General features: G+C 39.7%; 2 protein-coding genes across 6 annotated transcripts in view; one reads left to right on the forward strand and one right to left on the reverse strand.

Moving 5' to 3' along the window:
* The window catches only part of ANGPTL2 (angiopoietin like 2), a 40,057-nt gene extending 25,957 nt beyond the window's left edge, over positions 1-14,100 (forward strand). The window contains exons 2-4 of the mRNA XM_082262604.1: positions 10,271-10,464; positions 12,052-12,322; positions 13,875-14,100. Coding sequence (XP_082118730.1) covers positions 10,271-10,464; positions 12,052-12,322; positions 13,875-14,074 — 665 coding nt within the window. The 3' untranslated portion in view covers positions 14,075-14,100. The remainder of the gene's footprint in view (positions 1-10,270; positions 10,465-12,051; positions 12,323-13,874) is intronic.
* RALGPS1 (Ral GEF with PH domain and SH3 binding motif 1) overlaps positions 1-20,652 on the reverse strand; it is a 1,028,186-nt gene that overhangs the window by 499,513 nt on the left and 508,021 nt on the right. The gene's annotated exons all lie outside the window — the stretch shown is intronic.

The following is a 20,652-nucleotide window of genomic DNA, read 5'->3' on the forward strand; positions in this document are numbered from 1 at the left end:
CAAGCTGCACATGCTCAGGTTGGTGTGTATTGCTAGACAATGTTTCTTCCTTGGAAGAGTGCATGTGATCAGCGCAGCGCCAATCAGCACTATCCAGACAGAGGGACAGGGGTCATGCAGCCTCCTAGGACAATCAGAGTAGAATGAAAACTCCTCCTACAAGCCTAGACTAGCACTTATGAGTAAAGGTACAGCCTTATTCCCATGTAACTGTAGAACCACTGTAGGTCATTTTCCTTTCACTTCTGTACTTACTATGACTAGTCATTGGAGGAGTACAGTCTCCCCAAACATCTGTGAGCTGTTATCAATATGCAATGTCGGTTTTAAAAACTTCTGGTCTATAAATTTATCTCGCAAACCAATTTGCATCTTTACTGGGACATGTGGTTAACCAAATCCGTAGCTTTCAATAGGGGATAATTCTATTTACCTCACATTCTTACAAGTTTGGTATGACTTTTGTTCTTCTTCATATGGCAAGTCGCCCCTTGCTCATTGTGATCCTCTTGTTTCCCCCTAACCCTTCCACCTCCCCTCACTGCCCCATCCTCATCTCCCCTTCTCCCAGATTCTAGCTCCTGCTCCCAAATTCCAAGAACTTCCCTGGTTTCTGAACTTTCCACTATAGTAACACTGTTTATGATTACATGGAGTTATTATACTCCAATACCTTATCAACTTTCATACATTCTGCGTGCTTTATATTGTTGGTTTATTACTTTTGCTACAATTGCAGAACTTATTTAATTTTTATTGTTTATTACTCTGGAACCATTGTAACTTATTTACTTTTTACTTGTAAAACTTTCAAAAAACATTGAAATTAAAAAAAAAAAAAAAAAAACAATTTCTCTCAGCGTATTATTAAAAATGAATTTTTATGATCTAAAATTAATAGAAACTTTACACAAACCAAGTTACAGTTTTTTAGTAACTAATGTTCAGCTGTCATGCCGCAAAATACCACCAAGGGCTGGTTCTTATACTTCTGATACCGCCAAACATCTTGAATATATTATTATTTTGTTTAAAAATGCATATCATTAAGAAAGAAGGGAGCTTTGTGCGCTAGATGTCTCCTAAGACTAAGTGTGTGTGTGTGTGGGGGGGGGGGGGGTAAAAAGAAAATATATAGGCTTTGCCAGATGACCTCTAACCTTTGATAGGCCCTTCATGAAGACTAACCGGAAAAATCCCTAGCATGATGTGACACTTTCAATTATTAGGTTCTGTGTAATAGGTTTTAGCTATTTTACTTCCATAAGTCTTAGTACTTTATTTATGAGTAATAATTGCTGCATCTACAGTATATGGTCTGTTCATATATGAATGGATTAAGAAAGCATCCAGGGCAGCCATTGCTAGGAGGGGCAGTTCAGGCTGGATTTACACTGGCTGTAAATCCAAACAGATTTTGCCCATGAGTGGCAATCAATTTTCCAGTTGCTTAAAAAGAAAACAAGGCATTAATAATAATGTAACAATGTCAAATTAAAATGATGTTTCCAAAAAAATATTTTATATAGACTTGCGGATTGCGATTCCTACATTATCTTTTATTGCATTGTAATCACTCCCTGATCAACAACTGCAAATATAAATTTCCAAATGCAATCCACCCAAAAACCATAATTCATTTTTTATTCCATAAACCTTTTATTAAAGAAGATTAAACAATATATACAAGACAGATGTAACAGCCACAAAACAAAGTAGGGTTACATGCATAGTGTCAAGAAAAATTGCAGACCAAATGGTAACTGAAGTACAGTATACAATGAGGTACATGGTAATTGAAAAGGTAAACTTGACACCAGCACAGTTGTTTTCTTTTTGACCACAGTATATCTCAATAATGTGTTGTAGAACAAGCAAAGAAAAAGAGAAGCTAAGGCTCCTCGGGCCACTCAGGGGCGTTTAAGACCCTGTAAAAACGTGTTCAGGTGTATACCTTGCAAAAAAAAAAAAAAAGAATGGGACAAGCAAGGTGAGGACTAGCAAGTAAAAAAAAGGGAAGAGAAAGGGGAAGAGAGATGGAAAAGGAAAGGTAAGAAAGAGAAGGCAGGAAAAAAAAAAGGGGTGGGGGGTTGGGTTAGGTGGGGGGGGGGGTGTACTGCAGAAGGGACAGTCTCCCAGGGACCTAAAAAAACCAAGCACCATCGTTCACATAGACTCCGTAGCCTTTGCCCTAAAGTAAAGCGGTATATTCAGCCATAGTTTTGAAATTGACCAGCAGGTCCTGATTTGGTGATATCATGAAAGTCTTTCCTGTGAAATATAAAACTGTTCCTCAATTTCTGCTATTCTGTTAATATAGGAAAACCATTTTACCAGTGTGGGGGGCTGTTGTGCTGTTCTCCAGTGGATGGGGTGAATAGTTTGGCTGCGTTTATCATATGCATGGTCAGGGGTAAAATTTAAGGGAAGGGTTGATACTGAAAGTTATATGGTGAACTTTACTCCAGTAGGTTTGAAGGACAAGACATTGTCAGCAGACATGAAGCAAGGTACCATCTGCCCCATGACAGAGCCAAGACATATCCGAAACCTCCAGAAAACAAGTACCACTGATGGTGTACGATACCAATGAGCTTGCATTTTAAAACCATTTTCCTGCACATTCACATTCAGGGAACCTTTGTGAGTCATCATTCAGATTGCTTCCTAATCGTCCTCAGATAATAGGTCACCCAAGTCTCGTACCCACTTCTGGAAGGCACCGGAGCCATATGATGGCAGATTACGAAATAAGATTAGGTAGCTGAAGGAGATCATGTGAGTTTGAGGGGAATCGGACATGTAGGTGGATTCAAAGGTGGTGCAAGTCCTAGAATAGGAAGATCTTGTTGGAAGGAGCATTAAAAAATGTCTAATATGTAAAAAGACCCTTAGCAGAATCTGAGCTGTGGGGGATAGAGAAGGCAATGTCATACGATCTAGAAAACATTTGAAGTTTTACCCATCTGTGTTGCCTCTCAACATGCAACTACTAAGCTTTATTCAGCATCCAAAACTCTGGTCAGAATGTGAATCTCCAAACGTTACTTCAGTGGAATCAGCAAAGCCTGGGGTCCCTTTACTTGTGCATTCTACTCGTCAACAGCAGACAAGATCATGCCATCAAGGGCTGGGTGATTGATGGTTTGTAGGGTCTTATCTTCATTAAGGTATAAAGACTAAAGTGTGCTTAGTAGATCACTGTTAGGAAGTTGGATATACTGGTAGGAACCAGCAAGATAAAGTCATGAATCATTAACAACAAGAAAAAGTTATTGTAGGAGGTCCTCAGACAGTAATAGTAAGACAGACAAAAAGTTGAGGCATTCAGGCACAATGTCAATGCAAACAGACAAGCAACGAGATTATGAAACAGGCTGGGGATGGTAACCAGTTTCACTATTCAGTAAAAGAGATATACAAATGCAATTCGCACATACACCAGCAATCCTTAATAAGTGGAAGTCTCCTTATATACCCTCAGGGACTAATCCTATCAGATATGGGTGGAGAGAAGATGGAGAGACTAAGTCAATAGCAGACGCATGCAAATAGGGAATAAGAAAGAGACAAGGGGAGCCAAAAAAAAGAAGCCAGGTCACAATATTGGAAGAAGTCAGATTCCTTGCAGTACGTCAGCAAGTTCCTCAGAAAGCTGAAATTACCCAGAAACCATCCAAATACGTCAATGCAATTACTTGTTCATGAAAACCTTTAGAGAGCAGGTGCACTATAGAAGCAATTGTACACAGAGAGAAATAAAAACCACTATGCGTAATTCTTTTGCATTAAAAAGGGGTAAGTAATCACTAAAAGAAGCACAATTCAGCATTCTGGGTCTGCCCATCCTGTCGTTGAGTTTTGTGGTTTGTAATTAAATTTGGTTGTTTAGGGTAAGGACTTTATAGAAAGACCAAAACAGCATATTCCTAATGTTGACTTTTACGTTTTGTGAAGAGCTTAGTAATGTGGTTTTACTTATATGCATTCATTTAATTTGGGCGTAGAGCTGCACAGATCATATGGAAAAAATATTTCCAGTTAACCATCAATGGGGTATAGGGGACATTGCCTAAAGGTCTTTAGACAGAAGGTTAAAGTTGAAAGAATTCTTTGTCCTGACAAACCAACAGGATTGTTAATTCAGTGGCTACAGTGTTCCTTCTCAATATTTGGAAGTAGTCCAGAAGGTTACAACACAACAAGATTTCAAACAATGTTGGTACTTAGGAAACCGCAAATCCTGGTCAAAGAGCAATGAAGCTTCCACTTTCTGCTATGTCTTTCAAACACTTCCTAATGTATGTCCTTAAGGCAGCTGAATAATAAACCTGGTCTGCATTATGAACAGAGTATTGGGAAGAGATGTTCACAGACTTTCTAAACTCTCAAAATACTATATCACGGCACAGATAGCACCCTTGGTGTCTCTTCATGCTACATTCAAACTGCCCATTCAGTCTTACTTTAAAGTGGAACTTTTGAAAAAAAATATTTAGCAAAAAAATATTTGGCAAATAAACAGGATTTTTAACGCAGAAGTGACATACTATGTCTTTTCTACAATAAAGTTTTTTACCTGCCTGTCTGTCCAGTATACTAAACTGTGGATGTGCAGCTCAGTGTACATTTCTAGCAATGCTGAGATGAAAGAACTCCACTGCATGTGGGGGAGTTTATCTCAGCATGCCCAATGAAAACGGCTCGAGATCAGTACCAGGAAGCAGCCTGGCTGAAGATGTAAGTGGTCAGCAGGGAGCTCCAGGAAATGCTTTAAATATTGTGTATAGCTTCCCTTTTCCAATTTTCAATCTGATTTGGACCCCAAAATCTCAGAATGTCCATAATAGATCCTACCTACAACAATCACTGAAACAGGATTTACACATAACCTTCTGTTAGAGTAACAGCCCTTGAAACAAGTAATTTATTGCCTGTATCTGCATGATTCCTTGTGTTGCTGGTCCACAAAGGCATCAAATACACCTAAGATCTCCTTTCGATGGATGGCATCAACTCGTGAAATTTGATTTATAAATGGAGGACGAGCAGATGATTGAAAGATCTGCCCTCTCTATTCTTAGAACATATTCTATTTATAGAAGCTGTATTAGGGCTTCAATGAATGGAGAAGCTGGGCGAAAAAAGGGGGCATAGTCAGGCACTCTTAAGAGGCGCCTAAGACAGCTGCCACAGTTCTATTAACCTTCACAGCAGTAGAAGATTGTGAGGGTGGGGGTGAGGGTATGGACAGAGGAGAATTTGGTCAAACAGAACAAGGGGCACATCCTACTAAGTTATATATATATATATATATATATATATATATATGTATATATATATTCCTTTTGCTGATTTTTGTGTTAAATAGGTTACATAGTTAGTGAGGTTAAAAAAAGAAAACCAGTCCATCCAGTTCAACCTATGATGACTGTGTTTTTTGTCAATAGTACCACAAATACCTCTGTATGTTGTGGTCGTTAAGGTGCCCATCTAACAATTTTTTAAAACTATCGATGCTCCTCGTTGATACCACTGCTTGTGGAAGAGAGTGCCACATCCTTACTGCTCTGACAGTATAGAACCCTTTATGTCGTTTCAGGTTAAACTGCTTCTCATCTAATTTTAGCGAATGGCCCGTAAGTCCTTTTATATTACCTTTTACTGAATAGTTTGTTCGCTCTGCTAAGGTCACCAGTATGGTATTTGGACATTGATCTCATATTCTTTCTCAAGCGTCTCTTCTCCAGAGAGAATAAGTTCAATGGTTGCAGTCTATCCTCATAGCTGAGACCCTCCAGTCCATTTATTAGCTTTGTTGCCCTTCTCTGGACTCTCTCCAGTTCCAGAACATCCTTCCTGAGGACCGGTGCCCAGAACTGGACGGCATACTCCAGATGCGGCCAGACCAGAGTCTTGTAGAGTGGGAGAATTATCATTTTATCTCTGGAGCAAATCCCCTTTTTAATACATGCCAATATTCTGTTGGCTTTGCTTGCAGCAGCTTGACATTGCATGCCATTGCGGAGCTTGTTGTCTACTAGGGCCCCCAGGTCCTTTTCATCTTAGATTTCCCCAAAGGCTCTCCCCCTAGTGAGTAACTTGTGATCATATTTCTGGCACCCAAATGCATTACCTTATATTTTTCAACATTAAACCTCATTTGCCATGTAGATGCCCATTCCATTATTTTGTTCAGGTCATCTTGTAAGATTTCCATATCCTGCGTAGAAGTTATTGCCCTACTTAATTTAGTATCGTCTGCAAATACGGAGAATGAGCTGTTTATCGCATCCTCTAAGTAATTTATGCATGTTAAATAGGATTGGTCCCAGGACAGATCCTTGGGAGACCCTGCTTTCCACACCAGGCCATTCTGAGTACTCCCCATTTATCATCACCCTTTGGACTCGCCCCTGCAGCCAGCTTTTAATCCAGGTACTCACTCTATGGTCCATACCTACATACCTTAGTTTTTACAATAAGCGTTTGTGGAGAACTGTATCAAATGCCTTTGCAAAATCCAGATACTCCACATCCACAGGCCTTCCTTTATCTAGATGGCACTTCTTCATAGAAGGATAATAGATTGGTCTGGCAAGGGCGATTTTTCATGAATCCATGCTAATTTCTACTAATGATACCGTTTTTATTACTAAAGTCTTGTATATAGTCCCTTATCATACCCTCCAATATCTTACAGACTATTGATGTTAGGCTAACCGGCCTGCAGTTCCCTGGGATATATCTCAGCCCGATTTTAAATATTGGTACCACATTGGCTTTTTTCCAATCAGCTATTACCATTCCCGGCAGTAGACTATCCAAAAAAATTAGGAACAATGGTCTATTACCTGGCTGAGTTCTTTTAAGGACCCTCGGGTGTAAGCCATCTTATTTGTGTTAAGTTTTTCAAGGCTAGTTCTGAGTCTGTCTTCTGTTAACCATGAGGGTGCTTTCTGTGACATGTTATTAAATTTAGCATTATAAGCTGGGTTAATGAAGCCCCCCAAATCCTTTGTGAAGACTGAGAAGAATTTTTTTAGTACCTTCGCCTTCCCTGTCTTTTGTAGCCAGATTTCCTGCGTCGTCCTTTTATGGGGCCAATGTGTTCTGGCCTCAATTTCTTACTATTTATATACTTTATAATTTCTTAGGGTTTTTTTTTTTTGTTTACTCTCTTCCACTATGTGCCTTTCATGTTCTATTTTAGCCGTCCTAATTACGCTCTTACATTTCTTATTGCATTCTTTGTAATTTTGGAGTGCTGCCAGTGACCCCTCAGCCTTGTATTTTATGAATGCCTTTTCTTTAGTTATTATATGCATCTTTACATTGGAGTTTAGCCACCCAAGATTTTTTTTAACTCTTTTAACCACTTGCTGACCGCCGCAAGTACATATAATGCGGCGGTCAGCCCCGGCCAGGCAAAGTGACGTATCGGTACATCACTAGCCTGTGAGCTAATAGCGGGCGAGCGCGCGCCCCCGAAGGCGTGCTCCCGCCCCGGCTCGTTCCCTATCGATGTCCGCCGGTCACTCGCGATCGTCCGCCGTGAAGGGAGAAAGGCAGGCGGCTAATGTAAACAAAGCCGCCTGTCATTCTTCCCTGTGTAAAAATGGAGATCATACGGTTCTACTATGTAGGACCGTTGATCTCTGTTCTTACACCAGTAGCCATGTCCAATCACAGTTAGAAACACGCCCCTAGGGACACACTTAACCCCTCCTTCCCTGCCAGTGTCATTTTTACAGTAACAGTGCATATGTATAGCACTGATTACTGTAGTAATGTCACTGGTACCCCCAAAAGTGTCAAAAATGTCAGTCAAGGGTCCGATCTGTACGCCGCAATGTTGCAGTCCCGCAAAAAAAAAAATCGCAGATCGCCACCATTACTCGTTAAAAAAAAAAAAAAAAACAACAAAAATGACAAAAATCTTTCCCTTCGTAAACACAATAACTTTTGCGCAAACCAATCAAAATACGCTTATTGTGATTTTGTTTTTACCAAGCATATGTAGCAGAAAACAAATTGGCCAAAAATTTAAAAAAATTTGGATTTTTACATTTTTTGGGGGGGAATTTCATATAAAAAAAATGTGGAAAATATTGTTATTTTTTCAAAATTGTCGCTCTTTTTTTTTGTTTATTGCGCATGATCAAAAAATCGCACAGGTGATCAAATACAACCAAAAGAAAGCTCTGTTTGTGGGAAAAAAAGGACATCAAATTAGTTTAGGTACAGCATCGCACGACCGCACAATTGTCCATTAAATTCACGCAGTGCCGAATCGCAAAATAGGCCCTGGTCAGGAAGGGGGTAAAATCGTCCGGGGCTTAAGTGGTTAAACGTATTCCCCGTTGGAATGCACCGGCCAATACCTTTATTTAGTATGTTCTTAAAGCACTCCCATTTTTTCTCCGTGTTCTTTTTTCCTAGGATTCAATCCCATTTAATAGCATCTAGCATAGAGTGCAGTTTAGGGAAATCGGCTCTTTTGAAATTCAGTGTCCTTGTATTACCCTTACGTTTCCTATTTCTATGATTTAAACTGAAACAAAATGACCTATGTTTCCTAAATTTCCCCTTATTTCTACATCCGCAATCCGGTCTGTATTATTTGTAATCAGTAGGTCTAGTAACGCAATTTCTTGCTGGTGCGTTCACCATCTAACCCATGAAATTGTTCTGCAAAACATTTAGGAAATGGTGAGCCTTAGATGAATGTGCGGTTCCTTCTGCCCAGTCTATATATGGATAATTGAAGTCCCCCATTATAACGACATTTCCCATCCTTGCTACTATTCCAACCTTTGATAGGCGGTCCTCCTCCCCCTCCTCCCTCTGGTTGGGGGACCTATAGCATATTCCTAATAATACTATCCCCATAGTACCTTCCCTTTGAAGCTCTATACATAGGGATTCCACCTCCTCCCTAGCTCCATTAGTGATATCGTCCCTCATATTCACTTGCAGATTGTTCTTGATATAAAGGCAAACCTATTTTATTTTTATTTTGGCCGCCTTTAAGTGTTAAACATTAGCGTTCTCCGTAAACATTGTGAGTGCTAATTATAAATAATAAAATAGCTTTAATAGAGTACTTTCACTACACGCATGTCTAATTTTAATAAATCTGCAAAACGTCCACATAACTTGGAAACATTTGTTTATCGACTACCAAGTCCATATTTGTCCTTCCATCTTTCTAGAGGGTCTGTACTGCAGTTAATCCCTCTCCTGACTACATTAATTTTCCTTGCTCTTTGGAAAGTACATTATTTGTGGCTAGAAGCATCCACACCTTCGTTGATTCTGTCTTGTTCCTCCTGGCATGCTGTCTGTGTTTCCACCAGACTGCCGCGCCAGACCTGACAAGTCTCATTCCGCATTTTAACACAAATCGCACAGCGATCTTACTTTTAAGAGCTTCTCTAGTCAAATTTACTAGATAAATACTGTATTTGAGGCAGGACAAGCTTCTACATACATGTTAAAAAGAAACAAATCACAATCTCTGCAAGATTAAGAAAACTCATGCTTGATTTATTATATTTGTGCAAGGCTGGTAATGAAAGATTATTTCCACAAATTTTTACACAAGGATAAGAAACGTTGTTTTTGGCTCTTAAACTATCATTTTAAATTGCGTTGAAAATAACTCACTTTTTTGAAAAAAGTGATCTTTATTCTGGTGTTTGATTCGTGAATTGAGGCTATTGTCTGAAGATAACTCTGTAGGTGAGAGTTCCCCTGAGGTCTGACACTTGTAGCCCTGTCAACTGCCTGACTATATGATAACATGCTGTCTGCAGCCTTCTGAGTGTGCATAAAGGTGTCAAGTAACAGAGCTCTGTAGTTGTTTTTAAATGATTTTCTTTTTTTTTTCTTACAATACTGCTTGCATCTGTAAAAAAAAAAAAAAAACACTTCCGATGAGCCAAGGCTGTCATGTAGCCTTCCCCCACACTAATCCTGGACTGAGTAGCACTTATTGGCTATTACATGAGCACTTCTCAGTCCAGGAAGACGACTTACACACTGAAGCCACCAAGGCCACCTAATTTCACCAGACTTCTCTGAAGACTGCAGAATATAGGTATGTGTAGGGTGTTTTACAAAAAAAGAAATTGTAACTTAAGGTCCCATTTAACTCTAAATACATTTTAATATATCTTACCACAATAACAAATAATATAATGGTAGGAAACATATGCAACAAAAACATTGCAATCTGAGAACGGAGTCCATCTTGTTCTTGTGACAGGTCCATGGAAAGACTGCCTACAAGCAATGGAGGATGGGCATGACACAAGCGGCATATACCTGGTAAAGCCAGAGAACACCAACAGACTGATGCAAGTGTGGTGCGATCAGCGCCACGATCCTGGTGGCTGGACAGTAATCCAAAGAAGAAATGATGGCTCTGTCAACTTTTTCCGGAACTGGGAAACATACAAAGTGAGTAAAACTGGAGCAAAGCAAGAAAACTTTATAAATAGGTTACATTTCCCCACCAGAGTATCTGGCTTTGCTTCTGCATAACTTGGAGTTTGGGTGTTTCTGCTCAAGTAGCAAGGGGCACTTTTTTTTTTTTTTTTTTGGGGGGGGGATATCCACATTTTTCCTCTTGCACTTTCCAAAATTGTGTTACTATAATATTAAAAGTATTTATAGAAGTATGCAAGCTTTCTCGTCTACTGAGCTGAATATTTTCTTTCTGCATATTTTCAAGTCTGACAAGTCAGTTTGCATAATTTACCAGTATGCAAATGTTAAGTGACATTTGAGTGACCAACCTTACTGTACGTGAGATGGAAAAAAGTCTCATTGTGGCTCTTTTTTAAAGGATAACTTAATCTTTTGTAACATGTTACATGTTTAGGGTGTAACATGTTACTTTACAGCATCTGCCTGCCTCCCCCCCCCCAAATCCTACGGCACAGCGTTATTCATTCACACAGCTTTGTCACTCATTCACAGAGATCTGGGAATGAATGAACTACAAGTTCCGTCTGGTACAGCAGCAGATGGCTTGTAGTTGTCATTGAACTGTGAGGGCACTGGTGAGTGCTCTCGTAGTTCATTGACACTTTCTTTATTACAATTTGGAGGTATAGGCAGACAGCTGCCAGGAGTGCTTGTAGGAGCCTCACATTGCACCCTTGATCCACTGCATGAAAGCACATTTTTTTACCTGCAAAATCATGTGCATATTTTAAGAAAATGTGAACTTAGCCTTTAAAAAGCAAAGCCTAAAACATTGGTGGGAAAATGATCTTAACTTTTTAAAACGAAGTAAAGACTGACTAATTAATGACGATAATGTGGATTTTTGTTTATAAAGTTGTGGTACAGTGTGTGTGTTTGTGGGGGGGGGGGGTAAGGGGGCACATCATGGGGCATGGGACACACTGTTGTGAGCCCAGGTTGCATGATAGTTTAGCCCCACGGTTCAACCTGGGCCCGTAAGAAATGAGCTGCATGACTCTGACTGTTGTTCGACCCAAAAGAGGCCTGGTAGCACTGGACCAAGAAAGAAGCTGGGGAAAAAGCTAAAGAACGGAGAGGGTAAGTGGAGTTGGCCCCATATTTTTATTTAATAAAGGAGATGGGGGAGCCAAGTAATCAAAAAAAACACATTTTGGAGTTCTTTAAGTTATTAAAGACAACTATTGCCACCTTATTTTGGTCCCTCCCCCAAGTAAAATACAAGTCTAAAAATGGTTCTAAAATGCATATTTTTAAAAAATGAGTAAGATACAAAAGAATACTATATAAAAAAAAATAAATTCTAAAGTTACAAAAAGAAGCAATGAAATATAACCGTTACCGAAATACAACTTTAAAAAAATATATTTTTTCTTGACACGCTTGAGTTGAAATAGCTATTGTAAATAGGCAGGATACAGAGATATTAGAACAGAGAAAAAGAGCAAATATAATAAAAAAATATATTTGCTGCATGATGTATTTATATTGTGCTAATCATAAATAAAGTACTAAAATGCAGAGTAATAACAGCATCTTTGTTTTTTCCCCAAATAGCAAGGATTCGGTAACATTGATGGAGAGTATTGGCTTGGACTAGAAAACATCTACTGGCTAACTAATCAAGGCAACTACAAATTACTAGTTACCATGGAAGACTGGCAGGGTCGCAAGGTGTTTGCTGAATATGCAAGTTTCCGCCTGGAACCTGAAAGCGAATTTTACAAATTGAGACTTGGCCGTTATAACGGCAATGCTGGGGATTCATTCACCTGGCATAATGGCAAGCAGTTCACCACCCTGGATAGGGATCATGATGTGTACTCAGGTAACGATTCTATAACATGCTATTTATATTAATTTTATGAGTGAGGATATTTAATATCAAAAGCAGTAGAAATAATAAATTATTTAACCAATTAACCTTCCATTATATTGCGACAACAGCGAAGATACAACCCAATAACTGAACAAAAAAATCTTGTTCATTTTGTATGTACAGGCATATCATTAGGGAATGTTGTGTTATTCAGAGCTGGTTAAGCAGTACTGGTTTAGTATCTGGCTGAGATCAACACAGTGATGAAGAGCTGAACTTGGCGGATCCCTGGGCACATAGTAGACAAGATATTTTGCCTTGTCTATGCGGTGAGACTGCCCTGAAATAGCCGTCTAACGCAGTCCCACCGCATCTGGTGTGAATATACCCTAAAGTCTAACTCTAAAACTGCTTTACTTGACAGCATTTTTGTATTAACTTGTAAAATATAAAATAGCTTATCTCAGTCAGTAACCTTAATAAATTTCCTAGGCAGATAAACACTATAGCTTGGTCCAGGACCTGCCTCCTGTCTACCAATGTGACAGAAAGAACATCACCTATCTCATTAAGAACTTTGTCTGGTTTAAGGCCCCTTTCACACAGGCGGACCGTTCAGATCCATTGGGTTCATGGGGTGACCGTTCAGATCTATGGGGCATCGGATGTCAGCGGAGACATGTCCGCTGACATCCAATCCGTCAAATCTGGACGGATGGAAACCCTATTTTCCATCTGTCCAGCGGATCGGATGGGATTGAATGAGAACGGACCAACGGTCCGTTCCCATCTGATTCCCCCATAGAGATGCATGGGGACCTGACAGCTATGTCTCCGCACTCAGCGTGGAGAACAGCTGTCATCCTCCTGCTCAGTGGGGGATCGGCAGATCAATCCACCGCTGAGATAAACGTAGTCCATCTGATGGACCCTACGTGTGAAAGAGCCCTTACTGTTGTGTGTGTCCATTAGGTGAGATTTCCAACACTTGTTCACTGGAACAGGAAATAACAGGAAATCTCCCCATGGGGGACAGAGACAGCAACAAACCCTTACAGATGTTTAACCTTTCTTACATTGGCTAAATTTAAAAAAGTTTTAGTTAGGGTATAATTTCCAAACAATATAATTAAAAGTTTCTTTCTAGTAGTTATGTGGTGCTACATACAATGAAATAATGTACCAATTCAAATGTGAAAGTCACAGCTCAAATATACAATAATAAAATGCACTTAATAAGCAATAAAAAAAAAACACTCAAAAGTAGGAATAGTGCACATTTTGTTTCAATAAACAAATTTACACAAACAAAACACAAGAGCAAATAAACCCAACAAAACTATAATATAGCTCAGCAACAAGGTATATATTAAAAGTCCTAAATAAATGTATACTTATTTCTGGAAATCCAACTATTCAAAAAAATTTAACAAAAAAAATTCAAACCTTTTAGCTCAAAATGGTACGAATAAACTGATGGTCCACAGGTATGCGTGTGTGTGTGTGTGTGTGGGGGCGGGCCTAATTTAGTCTCTTGTAAACCATTTGTGTTCTATTTTAGGCAATTGTGCCCACTACCAGAAAGGAGGATGGTGGTACAACGCTTGCGCTCACTCCAACCTTAATGGTGTATGGTACAGAGGAGGGCACTATCGCAGCCGATACCAAGATGGTGTTTACTGGGCTGAGTTCCGAGGTGGATCCTACTCACTGAAGAAAGTTGTCATGATGATTAGACCTAATCCCAACACATTCCACTGAATTCAGGACCGATTATCAAAAAAAGACTCTCCTACTTTGGTAGCACTCCTATTCCGCAGTTTTTGGTTCAGGATGTGCCAGAAAATCTCATGACATACGTAGAATGAAACTGTCCACACCAGTACTGTAAGATGTTGAATGTTTACTTCACTAGGTCTTTTGACATCTCTCAACAAAACAACCATTCCCAAAATTATCCCAGAATACCAAAAGCAGCCAATAGCTCTCAATTTCAATTGAGTTTACATTACTATCTCCTTCTAAATCAAGATCACTCTATAGAAAACAAAAACAGGAAAAACACATCTATATATGTCACATATGTAGGCCATAATGTAGAACATTTTAAAGTACAATGTACTGCGAAAATATTTGTATTATCACTTTGTTTTGTTGTTTTTTTGACACAGGACATGACCTCCAATGAATTGATGTAGAACAAAACTAGGATGCTAGAGAAAGTTACTTTCAATACTTTGTATTATATTCATTTACTGACAACAGCAAAGACATTTGAAAAAGACATATAGTTACCAAAAAAAAAAAACAAAAACAAAAAAAAAAAGCATAAGCATGTGAGGCTACCCAATACGAAAGGGAGCCATTTTTTACTCTCTGAGAACCATTTTGAGGATTCACTTTACTATGGACTCTTCATAATGTACTGTATCTATCTCCTCACTTCCATTCTGTAATGCCCTACACAAAAGTGCACAATCAGGGAACTATGGGCTGGTTTAAAAAGAAAAAAATGTAGAAGGGAAAACTGTTTCCTGGCACAACCAATTAGTTACTTTTGTTTTCTATCCTCTGCTGCAAACCAGCACCTGGAATCTGATTGGTGGCTACAGGTACCACATGTTTTCTTTCCCTTCTTTCTTTATAAAACCTCCCTTGTGTTTTGCTATAACCAAAAAACTTTACATGTACAGTATTTAGATGAATATGTAAATATATATTTTTTACAAATACATGACATATGCTACATTCTACGTCATCTGCATAAAAAGGAAAACATGTAAATTGTGTTAACTTTTTTACTTGTCTGTCATCTCCCAACATGCTCTTTATAAATGACTGTTAGAACCAAACAAAAAAAAAAAAAAAAAAAAAAGGTATCCACCTTTGCAGGCAAACGTTGGGTGCCAAGCAGTAAAAATATTTAATATTTCAGTGGTATCTGAAAAGGAAAGGGCAACAACTTCCAAGCAGTAAGCCATTGACAAAAACTGCAGTTAAAAAACATTGTATGGAAAAACAAAAACAATCTAAGATTCCTCTATCCACCTCTTTTGTGTGTATGAAGGAATCTGTTAATTTCTTGGGGTTTTTTTTCTGTTCAGTCAGCTAGCTAAAGTAAACAAAAAGCATGTGACCAGCTTTAGGCTATAATTAGGTTTTCTCCCCTGCTTTATGAATCTAAACATCTCCACTAAAAAGCAAGCAGCAAGTAAATTAAAAATTACATTAGTATCTACATCCCCTACAGCTTTAATTTTTGCGTACGCTTTCTGGAAATAGTATAAAAATAGCTTTTAATTAAAAATATTTTGTAATTGGTAGCATTTTGGCCACTAGTATTAACCATGAAAACAGAATGCTTAATGCCATTATTATATACATTTTGCCAAATGTTTAGGATTACTGTTTGATTGGGGGTTGAGGCAAAGTATCACTAAATGACTATTACAGTTTTCAGTGAGTTAAATTCATTTTTCAAATATGATCGCCATAAAGGATGTGCAATGAAAGGTATTTTATTTCACAGAGATCAAGCTAAAACAACTGGGATGCAAGGCTGCAGATAATAAACTGATTTCCCAAAGGAGAAAACAAGTTGTAGAATACCCACTAGTGATGCAGAGAAGTAGGATGAAAGCTAAGGAAGCTGATCACTGTGTGGACAAGGTGGCTGTAAGTGCTTATTGTTGCTATAGTGCAATAACTTATTTAAAAACTTATTTTAAATGGGGATCGTATGTAGTCTTTTTTGACAGGCTAGGTGCACTTTAAGCTGTTGAATTCTAGAAATAGTAGATTAACATAATGTGATAGAAAGACACTTTCCATATCACCTGCCCACTCTCCGGAGATCAACATAAGGCAATGTGGATCTGCCATACATCGCTGCGGTTCACATTTTGCCACACGGCAGTATTAGACTTCGTCATAGACTGGCACTTCGTTATGAATCCAAGTTTGTCATCGCATATTGTTTCATATGACAGGTTTTTTTTTTTTTTTTTTGTGTACTACTAACTGCTTGTTGTAAAGGGTTGTCAATAAAAATGGAAAAGAAAATCCTATTTTTACCTGGCTGTCTTATTTATCCTATATGATAGGTACAGTCATCAGGTAAATGAGGGCGGATATATGAAAAACCTAAAAAAAGAATTGCACTGAAACTTCACCCCAAATGTATTAGTCCTAATATTGTATTGTACCCCAGCAAGGTCTGACCACTTTCATATCTAAACTATTGCCCCTGAATTCAAGCAGGGAAATCTCACCCATTCTCATTTAATAATAATTAGAGCTTGGCTTTGATGTAAACCTTTGGTATTATCGGAGCAATTATAGACGCTTTCGAGAAACATATGGAGAATATGGAATATGGATATATGGAGTGCTCCAGAGCAGGAAATTGGGAAATTCATCATGGAATTATGGGGAGTAGTAAACATCTAATGGGGGATCTTCTCCCATTAAAATGTAAAAAGAATCTGGTGCAGGAGAACAAACTGGATATGCAGGAACAGCTATGTCTTTTTTAGGCCAGCCCATAAATCCACCAGTCCATATTTCTTCAGGGCAGGTTTGTAGTCCTGATAGTCACTTTCTGTTGCAGAAGATCCTACCTTCAAAACAGTTGAGCGATACAGAAGGGGGAAGTAGAGGATAGTGGGGATTTTTTCAGCTCTACATACCTCGGTTATTTCAAACACGAAAAAAAAATGAAAATGCAAAAAAAAAAAAAAAAAAATGGATTTCTTAAAGACATCAATGAGCAAAATGTGCTTTTTAATTTAATGTGTTTTTCAGCTCTAGAAAACTTTACTGCTTTTTCATTAAAATGATGATTAACAGCATTTGGTCAGTGCACTCAAAAATGATAATGTAAGCTCAGTCAGCTGCTTTATTTTAAACAGTGAGGTCTACCTACTAAACCAGCCTTTTTCAACCAGGGTGCCCAGGCAAAATGCCAAAAATTGCCCACAAAATGTATACAAGGCGGTAGGTGGATAAAGCCTGCCTTTTAGGTGAACAAAGCCACAGGTTTTCATTGTGAACCATTACAACCTTCTAGCCGCCAGCATCCTAGTGACCAATGACATCCCCAGTTGAAAAAGGAGGATGTCAATTGCCTGCATAGCATTTTTTTTTGACCCTCCCCTGCCCCTCTCCATCAGCATTGAGGGCACCTTAGCAGGGTGTTGGGAGAAAAACTGAGGGAGAAGAGAGACACTGGAATACTAGTCAGAACCAGTTTGCAAAAGTGTAATTGAGTTAGAAAAATAAATCACCTCTAACGTTGGGTGGTCCTACATGTGTGGACGTTTCTGTGTTATGCAAAACTTTTAGAATAGTTATTACATTTTAGAATGGGGTGCCTCAAGACTGTCCATGATTTTTAAAGGGTGCCTCAAGACTGTCCATGATTTTAAATGGGTGCCTTGACTGAAAAAGGGTTGAGAAAAACTGTACTAAACTTCCAGCAAAGTACTGCAATGGTGTGCCTTGTAACTGGAAGCTAACAATCTTCAGTATTTTAGCACCATTTTTCCTAGTCTCCTGTTGACTTTGTGTATTGACCACTAATAAAAGTTTAAGCATAAAGTTAAACTACAAAAGGCAATGCCATCTGTGTCCTATTGGTTAGATTTCCCTTTACTTCTTATTGCATAGCCAAAACAGGAAATCCCTTCAAATCTTTAGTTGTCACTATCTACTTCTGTTCTCGTGACCGCCCAAAATGTAGGATTTTTTTTTTTCGCTTTCACACACATTATATAGGTATATACAATGCGGTCTTTAGTTTCTTAACTTGAGGTAATGCAAGTGCATGGGTAAAGGATCACCAGTGGAGGTCATCAGTTTTTGACAGCATGGGTTACATACATGGACAAATTTGTTGGTACCCTTCCACTAAAAAATAATCTACTATTTTCTCTAAAATAACTTGAAACTGACAGAAGTAACTGGTATCCATCATTATTTGATCCATATTTATTCAAAAAATGGATTTTTGTAAAATCTTACCGTAAAATCCTTTTCTCTTAGCTCATTGACAGACGTAGTCCTCGGTGATACACCACCTTCGGGTTATGTTGCCTCCACAGGAGCAGGACTAGACAGGAAATTAAAAAGCTCTGGCCACACCCTAGGGGCAGTCCCAGAGGGTATATCCTCTCTCTCTCTGCCTCAGCAAATCAGTTATGTGAAAAAGCAGTCTTTAGAGATTTTAACCCAACCCAACTCAAAAACAGAGGGGCGGAGACTACGTCTGTCAATGAGCTAAGAGAAAAGGATTTTACGGTAAGATTTTACAAGAATCCATTTTTCTCTAGCGCTCATTGACAGACGTAGTCCTCGGTGATACACCACCTTCGGGACGTCCCAGAGCAGTATCACAACTGAGGGGTGGGAAAATGGAAATCAAATCCCAATCTAGAAGGCCCAACCGGTGCCAACTAGAAGTTTACAATGCTCATCCTTAATGATGAGACTCAACAAAAAAGAGAAAATTTTTTTTTTTCAAACAGAAAAAAACCCTCGAGGTAGACCACCGGTCTCCTCAAATTGCGGCCTGCAAAACCTTGCGGCCAAATGAGGCATCCGCCGATGCCGTCACATCAATTTTATAGAATTTTGTAAAGGTATGTACCGACGACCAGGTGGCCGCCTTACATACCTGGACCACTGACGCCTGATGGCGAAAGGCCCAGGAAGTACTGAGCGCTCGAGTGGAGTGCGCCCTAACAGGGAACGGAGGACTCTGACCCTTAATAGAATAAGCCTGTACCACCGTTTGTCTAATCCATTTGGCAATGGTCGCGGCAGATGCAGGCAAACCCTTTCTGGGGCCATCCGTGATCACAAAAAGTGAATCCGTCTTACGGAATGATTCCGTAGCTTTCAGGTATACCCTGATTGCCCGAACCACATCTAAGGAATGCAACGCATGTTCCCGATGATGCTTGGGCTGAGGACACAAGGAAGGTAGTACAATATCTTCATTCAGATGAAAATCTGAAACCACCTTAGGAAGAAAAGATGGCTTAGGATGAAGTACTACCTTATCCCTATGAATCACTAGGTATGGGGACTGGCATGATAATGCAGCCAGTTCTGACACCCTGCGAGCAGAAGTAATAGCCACCAAGAAGGCCACCTTCTGGGATAAAGTAAGCAAGGGAATCTCCCTGATGTTTTCAAAGGGAGGTTTCTGTAGAACCGACAAAACCAAATTAAGATCCCAGGGCGGTAAGGGCGCGCGGACTGGAGGAGCCAGGTGCCGCACCCCCTGGATGAAATTCCGCACCAAGGACTTGGTAGCTAAAGGTTTCTGAAAGAAGATTGCTAATGCTGAAACTTGACCCTTGATGGTGCTCAAGGCTAGCTTCTGCTCAACCCCTTGTTGCAAAAAGGCCAATATTCGAGTCACCGAATAGGTACGTGGAGGAAATCCTAAAGATTCGCACCACGCAATATAAGTCTTCCATGTGTGATAATAGACCTTGCTGGAAGTCGCTTTCCTTGCTTTAATAAGGGTAGGAATGACTGAAGTAGACAAACCTCTGTCCTTCGGTACTTGGGTCTCAATGGCCAGGCCATTAAACCCAGCGACTGTAAAGCATGATGGTAAATTGGTCCTTGAGACCACAGACACTCCCTGAGACGAAGTTCCCACGGAACGTCTGCGACTAGCATGTCCAAGTCGGCCAGGCCGGCTTGAGGAGGCCAGCCTAGAATTTCTAGGACCACTGGCGCTGATAGAATCTGAACCAGGCGTCCCTAGAGGTATCTGGCCCCGACCATCCGAGAAAGTCTGGTCGTTTTCTGTTCCCACACATTTATTAGATACCTGATTGTTATCAGGAAGGGTGATCTTTTCTGGTTGAACCTCAGGGACCGAAGTCACCCGACTAGAGGCTACTTGGCCTATCTGGTCAACCAGATCCGATTCCTGTGAGGTATAGGGACTAATCTTAGGAAAAGGTAAAGGAAAAGATCTATTCAGGGAACGGTAACTACCGCTTCCTGTAGTACTTAAATGTTGGAAGGGAAGAATCGCACCGGTAGTAGTGGTTGAAGCTTGATCTAATGTCCTGAATACCGGTGAAAACGTCCCCCCACCCTGAAACCGGGTGGGGGCGCACCTTCAGGCTGTGTACTCCTTTGCTTCGGGTTTGGCTGGGTTGGTCCTCTGCTTGTCCGACCAGCCCTTCTTGAACCCTCCTGGAGGAGTCTTGCCTTTCCCGCTAGCACCAGCCGGGCGCCCTTTATGGGCGGTAAAGAAAGGTCCTCGCTTGTTGCGAGGTCCCTTAGCTTTAGTAGCCTGTGGCAAAAAAGTGCTC

Source organism: Pelophylax lessonae, assembly GCF_965119305.1.
Source record: "Pelophylax lessonae genome assembly, chromosome: 7".
Taxonomy (NCBI): domain Eukaryota; kingdom Metazoa; phylum Chordata; class Amphibia; order Anura; family Ranidae; genus Pelophylax; species Pelophylax lessonae.